Here is a 19,525-nt window from a genome sequence, read left to right as displayed (position 1 = left end):
TGTGCTGTACAACATAAAACTTTATATTATGTCATCTAAATTTTAAACATGTCCCTCTAAATATTTTAGTTTGCACAGCATTCCTGAGTGAAGATTTGCTCATAAAAGTGGCACATAGTGTCAGGGCCATTGTCAGTAACTAACATGGGAGCATCGATTAATAATGCACGGAAGACCGGACATAAGAGCTCCAGAAAAGGCCAAACAGGAAATATTTGCCCCAGGGCCTCCTGAAAGGTTAATCTGGCCGTGGATGAACTTGTGGATCAGTGAGGATTTGATTTAATCATCTTCAGCAGTGTAGCACAATATTTTAACTGCCATGCACTCAGCTCTGATGTGTTTTGGTACTGTGGGTATAGTTGTTATAGTGAGATTTTTTTTTTTTTGAATTATCGTTCTTTGTATACCAAATTAAAATTTGTTTGAATTGTTATGAAAGCAGTGAAATGCATGTTTTTTTTTTGTTTTTTTTTTTACTTTTACAAGTGTTTTATTTACTTAAAAAAGAGATTTCACAAGTGAACACACAATACATTAAACATCTGAAACAAAGTGGTAGAGTTAACACAAAGCATACAAAACATGGCTCGTCGTAAAATACTGATACTGGACAAAAACAACAACAACAACAAAAAAGGAGTCTTAAACTGCTCTCTCTCTGGCTGGCAGTCTGGATAAAAACATTGTGTGTTTGTGTGTGTGAGGCCAAACACAGGAGTGAATTAGCAAAAAAACAAACAAACACTAAGTGACCCGTTACCACAATCCTCATTGGTATCTTAGAATAATACAATGGCATACTACACTATGTTCAATATATATTTGTTTTTTTTTTACAAAAGTATAGACACAGGGACTAAGAGATTGTGACCGCGCGGCACTACTTTGTCGTCATCTCCACTGTGGCATCGTTGGCTCCGTTGACGTCGTAGTCGCCCACGGGGCCGCTGACCAGCACTTTCATGCGCTCGGGGAAGTCGTCGAATTTGGGCGACAGTAGGAAGTCGTATATGAGGGCCGCCGCCACACCTCCACACATCGGCCCCACCCAGTAGACCTGGATCCAAAATAAAAAAAAAACCTCAGATCAATACGCGGGTCCTGCATCAGATAACATGAGCTGTGTGTAAACTGCCACTGCCATGAGGAAGAAAGGGAAAGAAATAATGGTGTTTGACAGGGATTCACAAGGTTCAAAAGGTTTTCTCTCGGTCGATATCCCAGCAGGCCTTATTGTACAACAAGCGGAATGCGACCGCTCATTAACTGGGGGAAGATTTCACGACTCGTCTGGCCGTTTGCTCGGCCACCAGGTTACTTCGGCTTTTGACGTGGGGCTGCACGCACGGGTTGGAAAAAATGCGAGGCATGCGTGAAGCGGCTGGCGCGCCTCGCTCTCTGACTCACCCAGTGGTTCGTGAAATCGTTCAGGATCAAAGCGGGTCCGAAGGAGCGGGCGGGATTGATGCCGCAGCCCGTGTAGCTGATCTGCAATGGACGAGAAAGAGAAGATCACTGACCTCTAACCGCATGACTTGGTTCTGGCGTTTTTTTTTTTTTTTTTTTAAACACAAGCCATCAGAAAAAAAAAATGTCCACGGCCACGCTGTGTCCGCTGCTGCACGTTTCACGTTAGCATGAGCTCTCTGATTGGCCGTGAGTTGTGACTTACCGCCGCCAAGTGTCCCAGGCAGACCGAGAGGCCAATGGCCAAGGGTGCAGAGCCGCTGACATCACGCCGTCGTTTATCAGTGACTGCAATGACACACAGCACCAGCTGGAAGGTTGCCAGCAGCTCGATGCCCACGCCTTGGCTGGGAGTGACGCCGTTGAGCTGCAGGAGTTCGGAGAGGAAGCCAGAACAACAACACTCTGTCAGTCAGCGTCGGATTGATGGTTTCGGGCCGAGGAAGTCTGACACCAATTTGGCAGCCGCCTGCGCTTTATTCTTTATTCCTATCTGTGGAGGAAGCCCCGTCTCTGTTACCCTCAAGGCATTTGGCCGCGGCTGAGGTGAGCATGGTGCAACTCAGTCCCTTGGCAGTGAGGAGATATCATAGAGACAGCTGACGACAGATAACCGGCAGACACACACACAAAACAACGGTAGAACTTTTTGAAATACTTGAAGATCAGCAAAGGAGTACTATCAGCGAGGTGACATTGCGTGTTTTTTGTTTTTTTACATACTCTTCTGTGATCGTCATCATTTCAGCTATTCAGTTGTGTGCGTGTCATCACTTTTTAATACAACAGCAGAACGACCTTCCACCCCAAAATAAAACATCACAGTCTGTGCCAAGTCAGGTTCCTCCTCCCTGAGAACCACTTGTCATCGATTCTGAATTCCACTATTATTATATTTAAAACAACCTAATCAGGTACTGGACACTTAACTTAACTTAACACTTAATTTAACTGCAACTTAAACGCTGCAAAATTTCACCAGAACGGACTTACTTTGTTGAGACCCAGAGCTGCAGTGGATTGCGGACGGGCTCCGTACATGATACCACAGGCCAGGGCCGAACCCAACATCTGGGCCACGATGTACATGACTGCCCGGAACAGGCTGATCTGACAGCTGGCGAGCATCCCCAGGGTGACGGCTGGGTTGAGGTGGGCGCCGCTGATGTGGCCCAAACTCTGGGCCAGCGTGGCGATGGCCAGTCCGAAGCCCAGCGCCACCTTCACCTCCTGGTCCGGGTTGGAGTTGTTCACATTCCCGATGGCCGTGGCGATGCTGAGGAAGATAAACAGGGTCATTCCCACCAGCTCGGCCAGGACGGCCCTCCAGAAGTCTTTGCTCTTGAACTCTCTCATTGTCGGTGGCAGCGCTGCGGTCGGTCAGGCTGTGGCTTTGAGCGAAGAAACGCACGTGTGTTTGGGTGTGTGTGTGCGTGTGTATCCGTGTGTGTATGTGTGTGTGGTTCTCACAAACAACAGCCACAGGCTGCATATATAAGGCCTGGGCCGATAATGGTTAGTGGGCGGGCCTTGTGAAGAAAAAAAAAAAAAACTGAAAGAGAGGGCCACAGTGAATTAATGAGAAATCCAAAAGACTGGTCTCTGCTCTCCCTCCCTCTGCTCCCCTCCGCCCCCCCCACCCCCCACCTCCCACCCCCCTGGCCTCCCCTGTCCGCCAGCCCCTCTCCCACTGTGCAGCGCTTTGTGGTCTTTGGACTCTCATTGGCAACTAGGTCCGAAAATAGTTGCACCTAAAGTTACACTTCTGAACGCATAATACCAGGATAAATCAGAGCTCCTGATTTAGAGGGCAAAAGAAATGTTTTGATGTAAATGATTTTTAGAACATTTTTTTTTTGCTCGGACTGAGAAAAATCCAGATTTGCCCACTTTAAAAAAAAAAAAATATATATATATATATATATATTATTTTTTTTCCTTTTTCGCGTCTGTGAGCTTAATCACATCACGATGACTGATAGCACACGAGGGAGAGCAGGAGAGATGCCAGAATTCTTCCAAACAGTCCTTTCAGGTCTCAGTCTTCCCTCTCACAGCCAGGGGATTCACGCTTTAACAAGACCACCCAACTGTCAGCCAGCACCAGGATGTGCTCTGACAAAGGCAGGGAGTAAAAGCTGAGGAACATTTGGAATTTTATTGGAAAAAACGAAAAAAGGAAACAGTGACTCAGGCAGACTGTATTTCTAAAATGCACGTAAATAACAAAAATATACATTCATGTAAAGATAAATTGCTTTCAACGTGGAAGGTTATTGCTAAGTGGTCATTATCCAGTCTGCAAAGAGCAAAAAGGGAGAGTTTTACTGGTGTGAGGTAGACAACCAGCTTTGAGAAAAGAGCTGCCTGCTGCACCTGGTTCCCAGCTCGTGGGGGGTGTATCAGCAAACAGCAGCCGCAGCAACATGGGAAGAGTTCACCTTTCTCTCATTTCGTCAGTGTTCTTCAGTATAACCACGTTTTATTGTGTCTGTTCCTGTTTTCACTGACGTTTGGCTCTTTTGGTCCGTTGAATAATGGGACAGGAAGGAAATGACAAACTTTAAAGGAGAATTTAGACCATGTTTCACATTTCAGTTGGTTCTTCCTGTGGTTTCTTGAGAACTTGTGTGCTCAGCTAATTATCTTTCTGCAGATTTCCAAATAGTTTTAATATGTATTGCCATTTCATTTTGGTGGATGCCTTTAAAAAAACAAAATGTTGACGAGTATGAGATTACAAATTCATAGCACCTACTTCTACTACATCTGTTTGTAAAACAATTTTTATTTTTTCTCTCAGTTGACAAGCAGCATATATATGTATTTATATGTATATATATATATATATATATATATATATATATATATATATATATATATATATATGTATATATATATTTATATGTATATATATATATATATATATATATATATATATATATATATATATATATATATATATATATATATATACATATGTAAAACACTGTAAAAAAATATATATATTTATATATATATATATATATATATATATATATATATATATATACATATATATATATATATATATGTATATATGTATATATGTATATATATATATATATATATATATATATGTACATATATATATATATATATATGTACATATATATATATATATATATATATATGTACATATATATATATATATATATATATATATATATATATATATATATATATATATACATATATACATATATACATATATATATATATATATATATGTATATATATATATATATATATATATATATATATATATATATATATATATATATATATATATATATATATATAAATATATATATTTTTTTACAGTGTTTTACATAAAATCGCTGGCGTCTCATGCCCTCAGCAGCCCAGAAGACTTGGAAGCGGCGATGTGATGACTGGGAGGGATGGCGACAGAGCCAGCTGTGGAGGATATTCCTCCGCAGTGTGAAGCATAGTCTTAACCCACAATGACTAATCCATGCAGTGCTGTTTCATCACAACTGTTTTCCTGCACTTTGATACAATTTCTCAGGAACAGTTGGACTTTTTATATGTCACATCTTGTATGTACAATACTGTCCGTAAGCCACATTTCCTATTTTGAAGAGGTTGCATGGTACCCGATCACATTGGTGCCTCCTGTGTTGTTTGGATGCAAAACACTGTGTTGACGTGGAAGCTTTAAATGCTCCTCTGAATTTGGAATGAATTAAATGAGTCAAATGAAGCGAACTGAAGGAATTTGAATGAACTGAAATATTTGGCAAATTGTGAATGCTTGAACGTAGAGAATGTTAACAATTTTCAAAGATTAAAATACATTATAAAATACATTATACCAATACATACATTATACCAATATAGATACCAATATATATATATGTATATATATAAATATATATATATATATAGTGTTGAATAGATAAATATAAATAGATGAATAGATAAATGAAACATTAATATGATAAACTGACTCAGGAATGAGGCTGCATTGTCCTGTGCTTTTATGCAGCTTAAAAGTCTGTCGGTCTCTCTTTCTGTCTGCCTGTCTGTCTAATAGTCAGTCAGTCACCACCACCACAGGGTTAATAACAGGATACCAGTGCCTCAGGGAATGTGCATTATGTTTAAATATCAGATCATATTTGGCTTATATGTTACACCATGCTGACAGCTCACAATATTTTCTTTCTCCCTCTTCTCTATTTCTTTTTTTTTGACATGATCTGTTCCTTTGCTTTGCTGCCAAGGAGCAGGATGTAGATAAGCAACCATTTGTCAGTATGGAATTAGGACATATCCTCTTCAGTCCAGCACAAAATACAACAAGATTTGATCACATGGGAGATACATACTGCTGCACTTGTTTTTAGTTTTTTTTTAGTTTTTTGAAATATGTCTTGCAAACTGCACATCACTCTCTACCCTATCCCCAACTTCCTGCCACTATTTAGTTGTCTTGCCGGAAGAGGCACGTGTCTGTGTAACATTTTTTGGTCTTTTTTAAAGCAATGAACACATTGATATCTCATGGAGTAATGTTGTTCTTTATGAGTTTATTTTGGATGCACAAGTATTTATTATTACTTGTTGTTTATTCAGACCAACTCTCATCTCTGTACATTCAGTCGCTGAGGTAGAGCAGATTGTCCAATGACCGAAAGATTGGCGGTTCAAATCCCGCTCCATCCCAACCTGTTGTTGTGTCCAAGACACTTAAGTCACATTGCCTCTACGAATGTGAGTGAATGTTTGGTGGTGGTGGTTGAGGTCAGAGGGGCTGTTTGGCGCAGATTGACTGCCTCAGACTGCTTCCGTCAGTCTGCCCCAGGGCAGCTGTGACTTACCACCGCCAGTGTGGTAATATAATATAGCTAATATATATGTATATATATGTATACACACACACACACACACATATGTATATAATTTTATTATTATTTTAAAATATTGCTTCTATTTATGCACTTGCAGGAACAAGCAGAAGGGACGTCACATTACTTTCCAAACAATATCCAGGCGAAAGGAGAAGGCTGGACTGATAACAGCCACCCAGGAGACCAGTCCTCTGGTTCATCCGTGCTCTGCAGACTTTACTCGGCTGCTCTGTGTGTGATGCAAGAGCTCGGGCTCATGACTCTTTCATGAGAGCTGGTGGTACGTGAGAGGCACTGGAGCGAAAAAGCGCCGGGACAGGTGAGGCCCGAGGGCAGAGTTGAGGAACGGTGCGAGGAAACGAAAACACTGCTCGTATTGGGTGGAAGCTGCAGGGCAGGAAGTTTGGAGGGGTTTGGACTAGAAGTCCACCCTGCACTTCAGGCACTGAAGAGTATATTGTCACACGTGGCATCACTCTCACGCCTCTCTCCTTGAAATAATGCGCTGCCATGCCTAACCAAGGGCTTCAGGATGGAAAAGAAAGGTTTAACTAGTAATGACTCACTTACATGTACAATCTGATGGCTGTTAAAGGAACCAATAAATTATTAACGAATATTTGTCACATCTCAGTGCGTCGGACAGAACAGTGCAAGTCTCTGCTGCATTTAACATCGATCTAGATTAGAATAGAATAGAAGTAGAAAAGTATGTTTTCAGCAAAGAGTGAATAGTTCAAGGTGTTTTTGTGATAATTAGGGACATGGGTGAACACATTTCAGGAAAAGAATATCAAAATGCATAAATGTGAAGTTGGCATAAGTGGGATCTCTCCTGATAATTGAATTGCACAAACATCAAAATAATCCCCGGCAGCAAGATAAAAACAAGGAATATTTTTCTTTGATCTTTCAGATTTAGCTTTAGGTTATCAGAGAAACCCAAATGTAAAATTCAACATTCCGTTGACTACACTGCAAATAAAAAAAAAGGCCTAGCTCACTGTCACGTTCACATATATAAGGGGAAATGCTCTGCAAAAGTCTCCTTGACTCCGCATGTTTTGCTCGGGTGATTACGCCATGACAATATCAGGATACGCAAAGTTCATTGAGAGGTTAATGGTAAATTCTGTGGCAGCCAACAAAGGCAGGCCGGCTCTGTTGGCAGCCAACAGCAAACACGGTGTACTTGGCCATTCCCCTGCAACGACTTTGACTCTTCTTTTTTTTAAATCATTGTGGCAAAGTTATGTAAATGTCGAGCACAACTGCGTCAGAGTCGATGGGGAGGTAACGGTCTCGCACATAAATCCAGCGTTTTGGAGATTGCTGCAGTAAATTTTGGACTATTTCCAAAAACAAAATGTCTTTGTGGCATCTCGCCTGCACATGTAGAGGAGCGACATCCTCCAGTATCTGATGAAGCCCATTTTGACAGCGAGGCTACAGACGAAACTCTTCCAAACTTTTTTTTACGTGAAACCTTTTTCCACAAATCTTGTACGGTTTACAATGTGACAGAGATATCTCTGCATCCCATCGCAGCCCTGCCTCTCCTGACTAAACCTCAGGGTGCTCCAACTGTGAGTGCAAACATCAACAGTCAAGAGTGTTTAGGGTGTGAGAGTCTCTGTGTGAGAACCCTGTAAGTCAAGAGTTGAAATAAATGTCCAGAACGTCACAAAAACAGCAGAGGGTAAACGTCAAGATCAGGGTGGGCTTGATTATCACTTGGGTTTATTTGGCATTCAGGTTCAAGGGTCACACATGCTAGACACAACGGTTTTGGAATGGTGGAAGCATAGTAATCCAAGCATGCAAAGAGATTGTAAAAACAAGCCTACATAATCACACAAACTGGACTAGAAGTAGTTGTTTTCCATCATTTTTCCATTTGCTTTAATACATTTTACAACAACTGACACGGACTCAGTAATGTGGGAGGGTGTTTTGTTTCACATGCTGCACGCACCAGCTTATTGTTTTTGTTTTTAAGTTTTTTGGGATCACTCCCATTCACTCCCTTTCCTGATTGGACTGATACATGAATAAAACAAAAGATGAAGCGTGAATATCACAGAGCCAAATATCAGATTTGCCTGAAATCAGTCTGGTACAAATGATACGAGAGAGGCAAAGATAAGACCAAAACACGCACAAGTGTTTGTCAAGCGACTGGTGAGTTGGAGGACAGTCAGGGAGATGGGTTAAAGGGTGAGGAGCGCGAACAAAACACAGAAAAGCAGTGACCCGCGAAACTGTCTGTGACAGTCAGGGACTCATTTTACTAATTGCTCTAAGTTATCTAATTATGGTTTGCTTGCAAGGTATTTTCTCTCTAAACATTTTTTGCAAGAGCAAAACAAAAAGGGATAGAATGCCCAATTTCCTCTGCGCAGAATTCTTAAATTTTGGGTTCTGAATTGAGGAAGCAAAACAAAACGAAAAAGAAAAAAAGACCCGATAACGGTGAGGCAGAACAGATGTTTTGATTGCCAGGATAAAGAGAGGTCATTCTTCACAATGACCCCACACTAACAAGGAGAGGAATTTAGCTACAGGCGTGTGAAAGCGGACAGAGACAAAAGACCCAAGTGAGTGATTAAATAATACTTCAGTGCTCACATCCATGTGTATCACAGTTGTTTTGTTCAGAAAACTCTTGAGTGAAACCTTCGCTGGGCAACACCAAACTTAAAACTCCTTTATAATGAGAAATTCACTTTACTACAACAATATTCTGATATTTTATTAGACATCCTTGCTATATTCTTGATTTGTTAAAGTGTAACTTAAGTATTTATTTCAATGAAGGGCAACAAATAATATAACAAGACAGAACATTTACACACAAGACATCAAATACATATTTTAAAAGGAGTGAGAAGAAGTGAAATAAGTGTTATTCTGATAATAATATTATTCTGTGGCCATGAAGAAGCTGTCCAGAAATAAGAAGAGCATTTTTTAGAGCAATAAGTTTTTAGTGTACTTTTCACACTGTGGAAGGTTGTAAACAGCGGGCTAAATATGCTGTTTCCTGGTGTGCTATAAACACATATTTGGATTATAAATCCTGTGAGGCCTTCCTACCTGATTACCAAATTAAAGTATAAAAATATGGAAGCTGCCGTGCTGGAGCAACTTTGACTGTTGGTCTGATGAGCTGCTCCCATGCACCAGAATGTTACTCACATACATCATTTGCAATTGAAAAGGCTTAAGTTAGAGTATTTTTAACCCATCAATCCCATTGTTGTTCACACTTAAAACACCAGAATCTTCAGAGACTGAGGCATAAACATCATCGCTTTCCTGCGATTTCTCAGGCACGTTGCTTTTTAAGATCTTACGTTTGTTTACCTCGTGATGGATCAGCTCTTGCTGAAGGCACTGATGTGGCGAAAAAGCCTCACGTCCCCGTATTGTTAGAAAGGACAGGTGAAATATGACATTCATGGTGGCTTCCTGCTCCCTCTGCGTCATCTCACTTGTTTATAAAAAAAAATCCAAGGTGTAAGATGTGGTGTGGCGGCCCAGAGAAAGGAAACTACTAGCAGGTCTAATGTCGCTTTAATGGTTTTTAGCTTATCTAACTTCCACAGTGGAAAAGTAATTAGTGAGTTATTAAGGTGAACCTGTTTATTTTTGCAACAGCCTTGATAGGATTTCCTCTAATTCTGAATGTCACTTGTGAACACTGGTCTAAATTTGATGCTGTTTTAACAGCGGCGATGAGCAGGTTCAGCAGGGGTTTTCCATTTTGTGACCTCTCTGTTGGGACCATAATGGTACAGAAAACACCTGTGTAGGTCTTTTAGTTACACAAAATCGCTCTTTTTATTCAGGCCTTTATTCACTCTCACATACACACACACACACACACACACACACACACAGACACACACACACACACACACACACACACACACACACACACACACACACACACACACACACATATCTACAGTAACGCAAGATTTTGATCTGCTCAGTGTTTCATGTCATGGTGGCTATTATAAGACGTAACGAAGGGATTTACTTTCGCATTGTTGACATTATGCTTTCTGGTACTGCCAAATCTGACACATTTTAATTATATAATGATAATTCTACAGTTAAAGATGAATAATTTTGTAATGATTCTATCTTTGTGCAATCGTGACAGGGACCAAGAGCCTTCATCTGCTGGCAGGATGACCCCTCGTCTTGTCTACGTGCGGAATGTCTGATGCAAGTCAGCCTCGTTGGACTTTATGGGGAGGTCAAGACCTACTTTTAGTTTCCCTGACACTGACAGTGTGAATTAAAGTTGTTTTTCTTTTGTTTTAAATGTTGGTTTTATGTGTCGTGGCCAAGGGAAAAAGTTCACAAATGTTTGCCAAGCAGTGAGTCGTCTAATTTTACTGGCACACTCGATGATGGGTTACAGCAGCATCAAAGTAGTCTTATCTGAAATGAGTTCATATATGTCTTTAAACATTAACTGACTCGTCTCAGGATGTGAAGTGCTTCCTCGTGTCTTGTGAAACGACACTGCTGTTGGGAAGTGTGAAAACGTCCATCTCGGTTGTTGCAAATTCTTTTTGTTTGATTGCCAGAGTCGGTGTGCGTGCGTGAGTGTGTGTGTGTGTCTGTGACTTTGCCTGTGTCAAACCAGCCTCTGCAATTTGGTCAATGGCTGATGCCTACGTGTGTACCGCGCCAAAGAGATTTACATCACCATTCAGTGCGTTCACTTGAAATCGGCAGACCCACAAAACTCACAGGGGGGTGCCCTTTTATTAGGAGGATCAGTTCCCCTCAATTGTTGCATGTGGCTACTGGCTCTTTGCCTATTTATTACCATTGTAAAAGCCCCCCTCCCCACCCTGGCCTGCATCGCCCGCCTCTTCTAAACCTACACAAAAACATTTCTGAAAGGCCTGGTCAGGGGTCTGCGGTGCCATGACGACGGCTTCAGCAATTTAGACTTTTTCCCGCTTTGGAGATCCATACGTTTTTTTTTCTTCATCAAGTTTTACTCATCTTTTTGGCCAAATCGTAGTGGAGATTGGTATCAGAGAGATCCCAGCGGTCTGCAATGGGATTTTTGTCCTTAAATTGAAGTGAGCGTTAGTGTAAAATTGATCTTGCGGTGTGTCAAAGAACGAAAAAGCATTGTGAAAGATTGTTAACCAGCAACACTGGTGCATAAATAGCAGCCTTGGCAATCCACTGTGGACAAAATACAAAATGTTCCAATTGCTTGACATGTGCTAGAATAACATCAGCACATTAAATGTTTTGGTTGTCTCCCTGTAAAAGCCCTTTATTGTGGCTTTATGGACAGCGGCCATCCTGGATGCACTTCGGTAACATTACGTTCTCTGGTATGACAACACGTTTATAAAATGATAATGTGTGCGGCTGATAAGGATGGACTTCGTACTGCGGCTGACGGGTTCATCCTTGGCTCTCGTCCAATGACGGATGAGACTATCACCCCCCCCGGTTTGACTTGATGCGCTCGTGTTTATTTACATTCCTTGTCTGGCAACAACTGGAACACTTAGTATTCTTAGGGAGGAGGAAATTATGTTGATTGATTTATTTGCTGCTGCAACTCAGTCTGTGCATCTCTGCAGGCTGAAGATTGCAGCCAGTATTCTGATTGCTCAAGTGCACAAGTGTACAGGTTAGACCTTGTGATAAGCACAATCAGATTGTGCTTATCACAAAGGCTTATCACGTCTTGAATGACAGCGTTGACGCTGTCAATCAAGACACCATTGGTGCCTTGTGTTAATCTCAGCCAGGGTGGTTGGGGAGCTTGCTCCCCTGTTCGCGAAGCCCTGCAGGACTGTCCACTACAAAAATACTCCCCAGACCTCCAAAACTCCCCCCAAGTGACATGAGTTTGGTGGTGTTGTGAGGCCTGGCTTGCCTTCATGCTGTACGTCGGATGCAGTTGATTTGTATACCTAGCATTCTTTCCCAGGAATTTGTGTTCTGCAGAGGCCTTAATGTGCTTTATGAGCACCAAGACAGCCAAGAGTCAATTTTCATGAAAGAGACCAGCTTCACAAATGAATGAATAACTTGAGGTTTCAAGGTTTCATTCACTGGCCAATGATGGTGTGTATGGTCACTATACTCACATGCTTGTGGGGGAAGGTGTTGTCAGTATTTCAGTGGTGTAACTTTGTCAATTTACTCTGTGCTAGCCCATACATATGGAGGTCACATTCTTGACAATGTGTGTCAAGACTCTCTGGGATGCATGAAACCTACTATCAGTTTCTACCTGTGACTGGCAACATAGTTATTTTACCCTTTAAAATATGCTCTAAATGTTCTTGTTTTGGAGTCTCTTTTCTATTTGCATTTTACCATTTAGTTTCTATTTTTTTTTATTATTCTATTACTATTATTCATGGCCTGTCGAGGACCTTTAGCCCTCTGCTTAAGTGCTTTCAGGGTGAGTACATAAATCATTTGGAGTTTAGCCATGGATAGTTACAAGTGGTATGAATAGAATATATATGAAAATAAACTACGGGGCTGGACTCTCTCTTAGTGCCCTGCGATTCTCCATTTAATGTACATGTGCCCTAAATCTATTAGATAACGTCTAAAATGCCAGATGCTTTGGATGCCGCATGCTGCAGCTGGGAGTACCAGTGTCCGCACTGTATTATTTCTGTCTTTATCAGATTTCATGTACAAGACACTTAATCCAACAGGACTGCGGGTTTTCCCTCATGTGTAAGAAAGATCAAAGCGCTGTTTTTTTTTCTTTTTTTTTTCTTACATTTCTGTATTATCATTTCAATAGTTTCTTGTCACTTTGATCGTTCCACACGCACAGCCAATTTTCATGTGTCCCAAAATGGAAACGTTACCCTCAGTTTTATTAATTAAACCAAGAACACATTGTCAAATCTACTTTCTAACCCTTGTCCCCAAAAAATTGCCACCTGCACAGAGACAATTTTTTGCATGCTGGGAAATGAGAGCGCGCCCCTCTTTCCCTTCCCATGTCCACGTGAGTGCTCTAGAAAAGTGTGAGAGCCTGTGAGAGCCTTTGATGGTGGGCGCCGCGCTAAGAAATCATCGGTTAGCACAATGCGGCTTGGCGGCTTCTGCGTACGACCCGCTGTGCGCCGTTCCTTCCTCACGATCAATTGCAAAAGTCATAGAAGAATCTCGAGGACGAGGAAGAGAGACCCATTAAGGACGTGGCTCCTCTGTGTGGCCTCGTGGTCAGGGTTGCTGCCCCACGGAGGAGGTGAGGGGAGTCCACTGGTGTGTGACGCACTCAGGGGGACTTAGTCAAGGAACCGCCTCCCTTTCAGTTCCTGGTCTGGTGTAGAATTCCCCTATAGGGAGCAATAAAAAATCATCGTGAGCTGTTAAATATAGTGATGCTATTGTCCAGTGTCATTGGAACAAACCTCACATGTGTTTTTCTGCCCGCTTCCTTATAAATGACAGGGCCAGAAGAGGAATTGTTACGTAAAGAGAAGTAGTGAAGAATTCATTTTGAAGATTCTGCACACTTCGAAAAATGTACTTTGAGATTCTGAAGCGGGATACTTTCTGTCCAAATCCTAGACTGTAGCAGCCAACCTTGGACCATATTGGACATCCATCACGTTGCACGAGCTGAAGCACAGAGTTTGTATCCAGCAGTTGTTGCCACGGTGGTTACTGCCCCACTAACACACGTGCGACTCAGTGCTGTAAATGGCCATCAAAAGGCATTGTTTTACAGTTTACTGGCTGTACATTAGGCTGTTTGAACCTAAACTTCCATAAATGTGTGCGTGTCAGGCGTTGTCCTATAAATCACAAACCCTACGCAGGAAACAGGAAGGAGAGTAGATTTTTTTTCCTCCCCCACTGGAAACAGGCCCAGTCCGTTCCCAACCTGAACGTTTTTGCTAAATATTTGTTTTGAACCCGCTCCGACCTTTAGGTAATGGTGAACACAAGTTGACTGCCGTCCCACTACTGTATGAACACCTCCCACTACTGTACTCAACTTTATTTCTTTCTCAAATCGCAGCACACTTATGCAACATGGCTGCCATCCAAATAATTGCATCAACAGAATAAAAAAATGAACACAAAGAAAAAACCCAGGCAGCCGTCAGCGCACTCCTGCCAAACTCACAGACAGACAATTATATCACATTGCAAGCATTTCCTCGATGCCTGGATGTCAACCTTAAATCTTCCGCACAATGCATTGTGCGCGCGGTGGAAATCAGCGCGGGGCAGACAATCAGCGAGAAGCAGACGGGGGAACTGTGGCGGGAATTTGCGGGTGGCACCGGGGCAGGTGACCGCTGCCAAAGCACAGGATCTTCTCACACGCTGCCTGTCCCACGGGTGCAAAAATGACTCCCGCTCCCCCCATTCTGCAGCGGCGAGTGCCTTATCGACGGAAGGAAATAATCTGGGAGCTGTTTCCCTGCATTGTGTCTTATTGTTCCCCCCTGAGTCAGAGGAGGCTACATTAGCCAGCGGGAGGAAAATAATGCTTAGTGGTGACCCCCCACCCCCCACCTCAAACCCTCAACCCCACCTTCCCCCACCAAGGTGCCTTCATTTATGCTTTTTAGGAATATCAGTTGTTTTGACTCTGAGGAAACAAACACAGGATGCCGGGAGAATATAAAGCAACCGATAAAAAGAACTATTACCGTGCAGCGTTTTTCGGGGGGTTAAGAAGTCGTTTTCCACCCTGCACACTCATCAAAACAAGTCGGGCACATTTAGCTGGTAAACATCTCAGAGTGAGTTTTTATTCTTCACTCTGAGGCTGCCTCTCCACCTGAAACCCATTTCACAGCTGAGCAGTGTAGCCTGCATAGTAAGAAGCCTGTCCATTCAGCGCCGCTGGTAAACAACCCTGCCAGTGAGTGCTCTGTGCCAGCTTGGTAGCAGAACAGAGAGCGGCCTTTTTCCACTCTTTTTTTCGGGGGGGTGGAGAGGGGTGCTGACGCCCACATTAGTACAACACTGACACTTTAAGCCATCGGTCACCCCCCCGAGGTCTCCTCACACAGCCTTCATGCTGTGCCACTCAATTTAATATTGTGCAGACGGGCGACTCGGTATTCATTTGTGCAACAGCGCCAGTTGAGGCCAGCGTTAGAATTTGGCCCATAAAGGTTGGGAACGGTTTTATCTTGCATACATTTTCTGAAAAGTGAAGCAAGCTAAAGAAATGAAGGTACTGACTATGGCTTTGGAGATGCATATTGTTGTAAAACACTGGTAGTGTGTTTTGCATGGTTGAAGAGGGAAATCTGTTTATCCTCTTGTGTGTAACAAAATCCCAGGATGCTTGAGCTGCTCCAGACCAGGTTCCCGACCATTAATAAACTGCCGAGCTCACCGGTTGACTCCAGTTTAATCAGCCTCTTTTGGGAGGTGGTTTATCTCTTAAGTCTTCCTTTCTTGTAAGTTCAGAGTGCCGTTTAAAATTCTAGCGGGCCCATTGCAGGCAATCACATTATCCACTTCGAGCCATTTGCTCCGCCCTTTCATTATCCTCAAGAAGTCTGTCAGCAAGCAGCTCAGCCTCTCTCAAAGGTTTATTAGCCAGGCCTCTTCTAAAACTGTGTTCTGAGCAACATTTTTTGAAGGTGCTTTAAGACCAACTAGCGTCATATTTCCACTGACAGAAGCTCAGCTGACAGAAATAATTTTTTCGCATATAGTTTGACAGTTGCAGTCCGTACTGAGCCTTAACAAATGCGAGTGGACAGGAGACGGAGGGAGGGAAACAGGAGCCTGAATTGTGTTTGTTTGACAAGTAATTATATCGGTTCACACATTCTTTATTTGAACTTTTCATGCCAGAGCAGAGCAGCTAAAAAGCACAGACACTAACTATGAAAGTATAAAACACCTTTTTTAAAAATCAAAACGTGTAAATGGAAAAAAATAATAATAATGATAAATATTAAAAACAATAAATTAATAAAATAAAAATATATTTTAGTTTTTAGTCATTAAAGTTTTAGCATCACTTCAAGACTTCTTCGAATCTTGATTCACAATAATGGAGTTCAACAAATCCCTTATTCTGGGCCACTTAAAATAAATTGCAGGGTTTGGAAAGCAGGGACTTGTAATTGGTCTCCTACAGCTAAAATTGAACATGGAGACAAATTAAAGTGGAGATTTAAAAGAACAGTCAGAGATACTGAAGAGAAATGAAACTTCCACAGTGGAATGGGGAGAAAACACAGAGATGAATTCACAACCTTTCAAAAAACAATCAGTGCATAGTTCATATAAATCTGCAATATAAGAGATTAAGTTCATGAATTTTAAAATGTAGTGGCACTTAAATGGAAATAAATCAACTCTCTGTAGTTGTTCAACCTGACACAAATGGCATTTTCAAAAGCATTTTAATGATGTGTTAATGTGGAACTAGAAGAAGGGCGTTCTGCACATTGACCATGTTTATATGCACAGTAACAATTCCTGTTAACCTAATTTTCACGTGACCTGATGCAGGGCATGGAACCAAAATTATAAAGTTCTATGACTGGCCACCAGGGGGAGCTGCACAATGGAATTCTCCCCCTGCAAATCAATGTATTCCAGGAATGATGCTGAATCGGGGTATGAAACTGTGATTTTGTATCAATGCTTAAGAGATAAAAGCTAAGAAGCAAACCTTATATAAGTAAAACTGTATTTTACCGCACACATTATCATAAAACTTAAGTTTTAAAACTCAAGTTACTTAAACATTGAAATTTAAAGTGCAAAAAGATGTTTCCGATGTGATTTTGTAAATGTGTGCTAAAATGACGCGTTAAAGCTGATCTGGGCAATTGATGATTACATCGGGCAAACGGGCAAAATGAACACAGTCAATTTATCTCCCACACACACACACACACACACACACACACACACACACACACACACACACACACACACACACACACACACACACACACACACATTGCCTTTATCTTGACAATTTCGGTTTGTTTTTCCATTCCCTTACAATTTCTCTTTCGTTCTTTTTCTCCCTTCTTTAAAAGCGGAAATGATTTGGGTTTTCCATTTTGTGCAGGCTGCGCCCTTGTGCACCAGTAGTGTAACCCACACCCACTTCCTCCCGTGCCGGTCTCCACCACTTTAGCACCTGCCCTCCAAATAACCCATGACATGCAAACCAACAACAGGCACAATCTCAATATCAACGACAACAGGAGTTGTCAGGAGTGGAAGAGGCGTGGAGTTGGAAAAACGTGAGAAAACTTTAATGTGGCTCGTTAAAGTGAGGTCAGTCATACTCAAACTCAGCTCTCACTGTGCATCCCCCCCTTTATCCATCCTATTATTAGCCAATCTCAGCCCAGACTGTTCCAGGGGGGGCAGACCACAGGGCACCAGCAGAGGAATTGCACACATGCAGGCAAACAGTCATCAGGCGACCAGGGAAAACTGTCTGGCTATGAGGTGGCACCGCTAACCACTTCACCGCTGTGTTCAACTCCTGCTAAAATAAATCACAGCTGCAGCGTTCACTCTGGCGCGGGTTAAATGGGGTTACAGGGCTGCTCCCCCCCAAGCAGTTACTGTAAATGCCACATCATCTGCTGCTGATCGCCACCCATAGAGTGCACAGCAGCCTCGCAGACCAAAACCAGCTCATTTGAAGCGGCAGAAAACAAGGGCGACAAAGGAGCCATTGACATGTAACCCCGGGGACGTAAAATACTCGCAGTGGCTTGGTCCCGGGTCACAATATAAATATCACAAAGTGTAATTACAAAATCCCTGACATTTGTAAAGGTCACACTGACTTTTGTTTCGCTTGAAACCATTCAGAGGATTTTGGCTTTCTGCGCTGGACAGAAAGGACCTGCGGTTGTCTTTCTACTTCTGTTTTAGTTTTTTCCCCTCTACCCTTCCTTCCCTCCCCGACCCCATAGTGAGAAAAAAAAAGCTTTTGAAGAAACTCTTCAGCACCCCCGGTCGACAGGAAATCAAATGTGTGAGCATGAGGCTGCTTGAGACCTTTATGGTAATCAGAAAGTCAGAGCCAAGAGGCTGTTGGTGGAGCAGCTCTGTGTGGAAAATTCAAAAGAAACACAAAGATTGAAAACTGATTTTGCCTCTCGTCTTAATAAATGATACCTCAGAATGACTGCAAGTGTAGAAATATCTGGAAAGTATCTTTGTAAATGTGCTGGTAGTGTAAGCAGCCTCAGAAAGAAGTCTCACTTGGGAGGCAGGGAGACACATCCCTCCTGAGCATTAACTCGCAGGAGGTTTTTATTTTTTATTTTTTTATTGTGCTTACTGTGATTCACTCCCACAGAGACAGTTATGTGCAGCTCGAGGGTGCATCCCGAGTTCGAAGGTGTTTGCAGTCCTCGATGCAGTGGCGACAGGATTAAAAGGCAGCCTTTTCCTTGCAGTAAAGCAATTTGCACAACATGTTGGGGAAGAAACTGAGCACGTCGGCCACAAATCAGGACCTAGCAGGCGAAGGGCCAGTCATTGTGGCCGCCTTGTTGCCAAGTTGAAAACACGCCTTTCAGACTGCTCCAGATGGCTTGTTTTCCTTTGGGAAGTCTGTATATTGGCATCCTGTCACTCTTGCAAAGCTAGGTCCACATGCGTACATTGGTTACTTTGAACCTGCTTTCGCTTATTATGAAGTGTCTTTGAACGCTTTGAGTAAGAAAACGTTTTATTCAGACTTAATGCTTCCCTCTAAATCTGCAAAAACCCTTGTTGTGGGCTCTGACTGGGAGCCGAGCCAGCACAGTCAGCACCTTAAGACACAGTCCAGTCCTTGCATGCACGGCACACCTTTCGGAACCAATTTCATTTTTTGGTGTCACACGATCAGATAAAAAGTTATCACCTTTTCCTGGAGAGCAACATCTTGCTTGGCCAAGCACAACAAAACCAAAAACAATCCCCTTACATCAGATAATGTGGTCATGTTGATGTAGTGGAACTGATCTCAACACTTGATTATTTTGCTTCCCTGAGCAAACGACACTGAAGTTTAACAAACCGAGTCAGTGTTGCCCTCAAGATCCCATGTTGTGCAAAATAGCCTTCGCCAGCTCTATGCTGTCAGTGAACCAGAAAGAGAA

The 19,525-nt window shown here is 42.2% G+C and overlaps 1 protein-coding gene and 1 long non-coding RNA gene across 2 annotated transcripts; one reads left to right on the top strand and one right to left on the bottom strand.

Moving 5' to 3' along the window:
- Positions 1–456: 456 nt before the first annotated feature.
- Positions 457–2,932, bottom strand: aqp1a.1 (aquaporin 1a (Colton blood group), tandem duplicate 1). The gene is made up of 4 exons (XM_076021637.1): positions 2,464–2,932; positions 1,676–1,837; positions 1,411–1,491; positions 457–1,060 (listed from the first exon to the last, which is right to left on the bottom strand). Exons 1-4 carry the CDS (start codon positions 2,824–2,826, stop codon positions 884–886), a joined length of 783 nt encoding a protein of 260 aa, XP_075877752.1. The 5' UTR covers positions 2,827–2,932; the 3' UTR covers positions 457–883.
- On the top strand, positions 1,827–17,005 carry LOC142885298 (uncharacterized). The gene is made up of 3 exons (XR_012926276.1): positions 1,827–2,016; positions 6,484–6,705; positions 10,558–17,005. It is a non-coding gene; the product is annotated as an uncharacterized LOC142885298 (long non-coding RNA).
- Positions 17,006–19,525: the final 2,520 nt, after the last annotated feature.

The sequence above is a fragment of the Nelusetta ayraudi genome, unplaced genomic scaffold (genome assembly GCF_046127955.1).
Source record: "Nelusetta ayraudi isolate G7.1 ecotype Tasmania unplaced genomic scaffold, CSIRO-AGI_Nayr_v1 ptg000011l, whole genome shotgun sequence".
Classification (NCBI taxonomy): Eukaryota; Metazoa; Chordata; class Actinopteri; order Tetraodontiformes; family Monacanthidae; genus Nelusetta; species Nelusetta ayraudi.
This window is presented reverse-complemented; position numbering and strand designations above follow the sequence as displayed.

Coding starts and splice junctions, on each gene's coding strand:
- aqp1a.1 (XM_076021637.1), bottom strand. CDS start 2,826: ATGAGAGAGTTCAAGAGCAAAGACTTCTGGAGGGCCGTCCTGGCCGAG. Junction 1,838..2,463: donor CAGCTCTGGGTCTCAACAAA/GTAAGTCCGTTC, acceptor GAACTCCTGCAG/CTCAACGGCGTCACTCCCAG. Junction 1,061..1,410: donor ACGATTTCACGAACCACTGG/GTGAGTCAGAGA, acceptor TTTTGGATCCAG/GTCTACTGGGTGGGGCCGAT.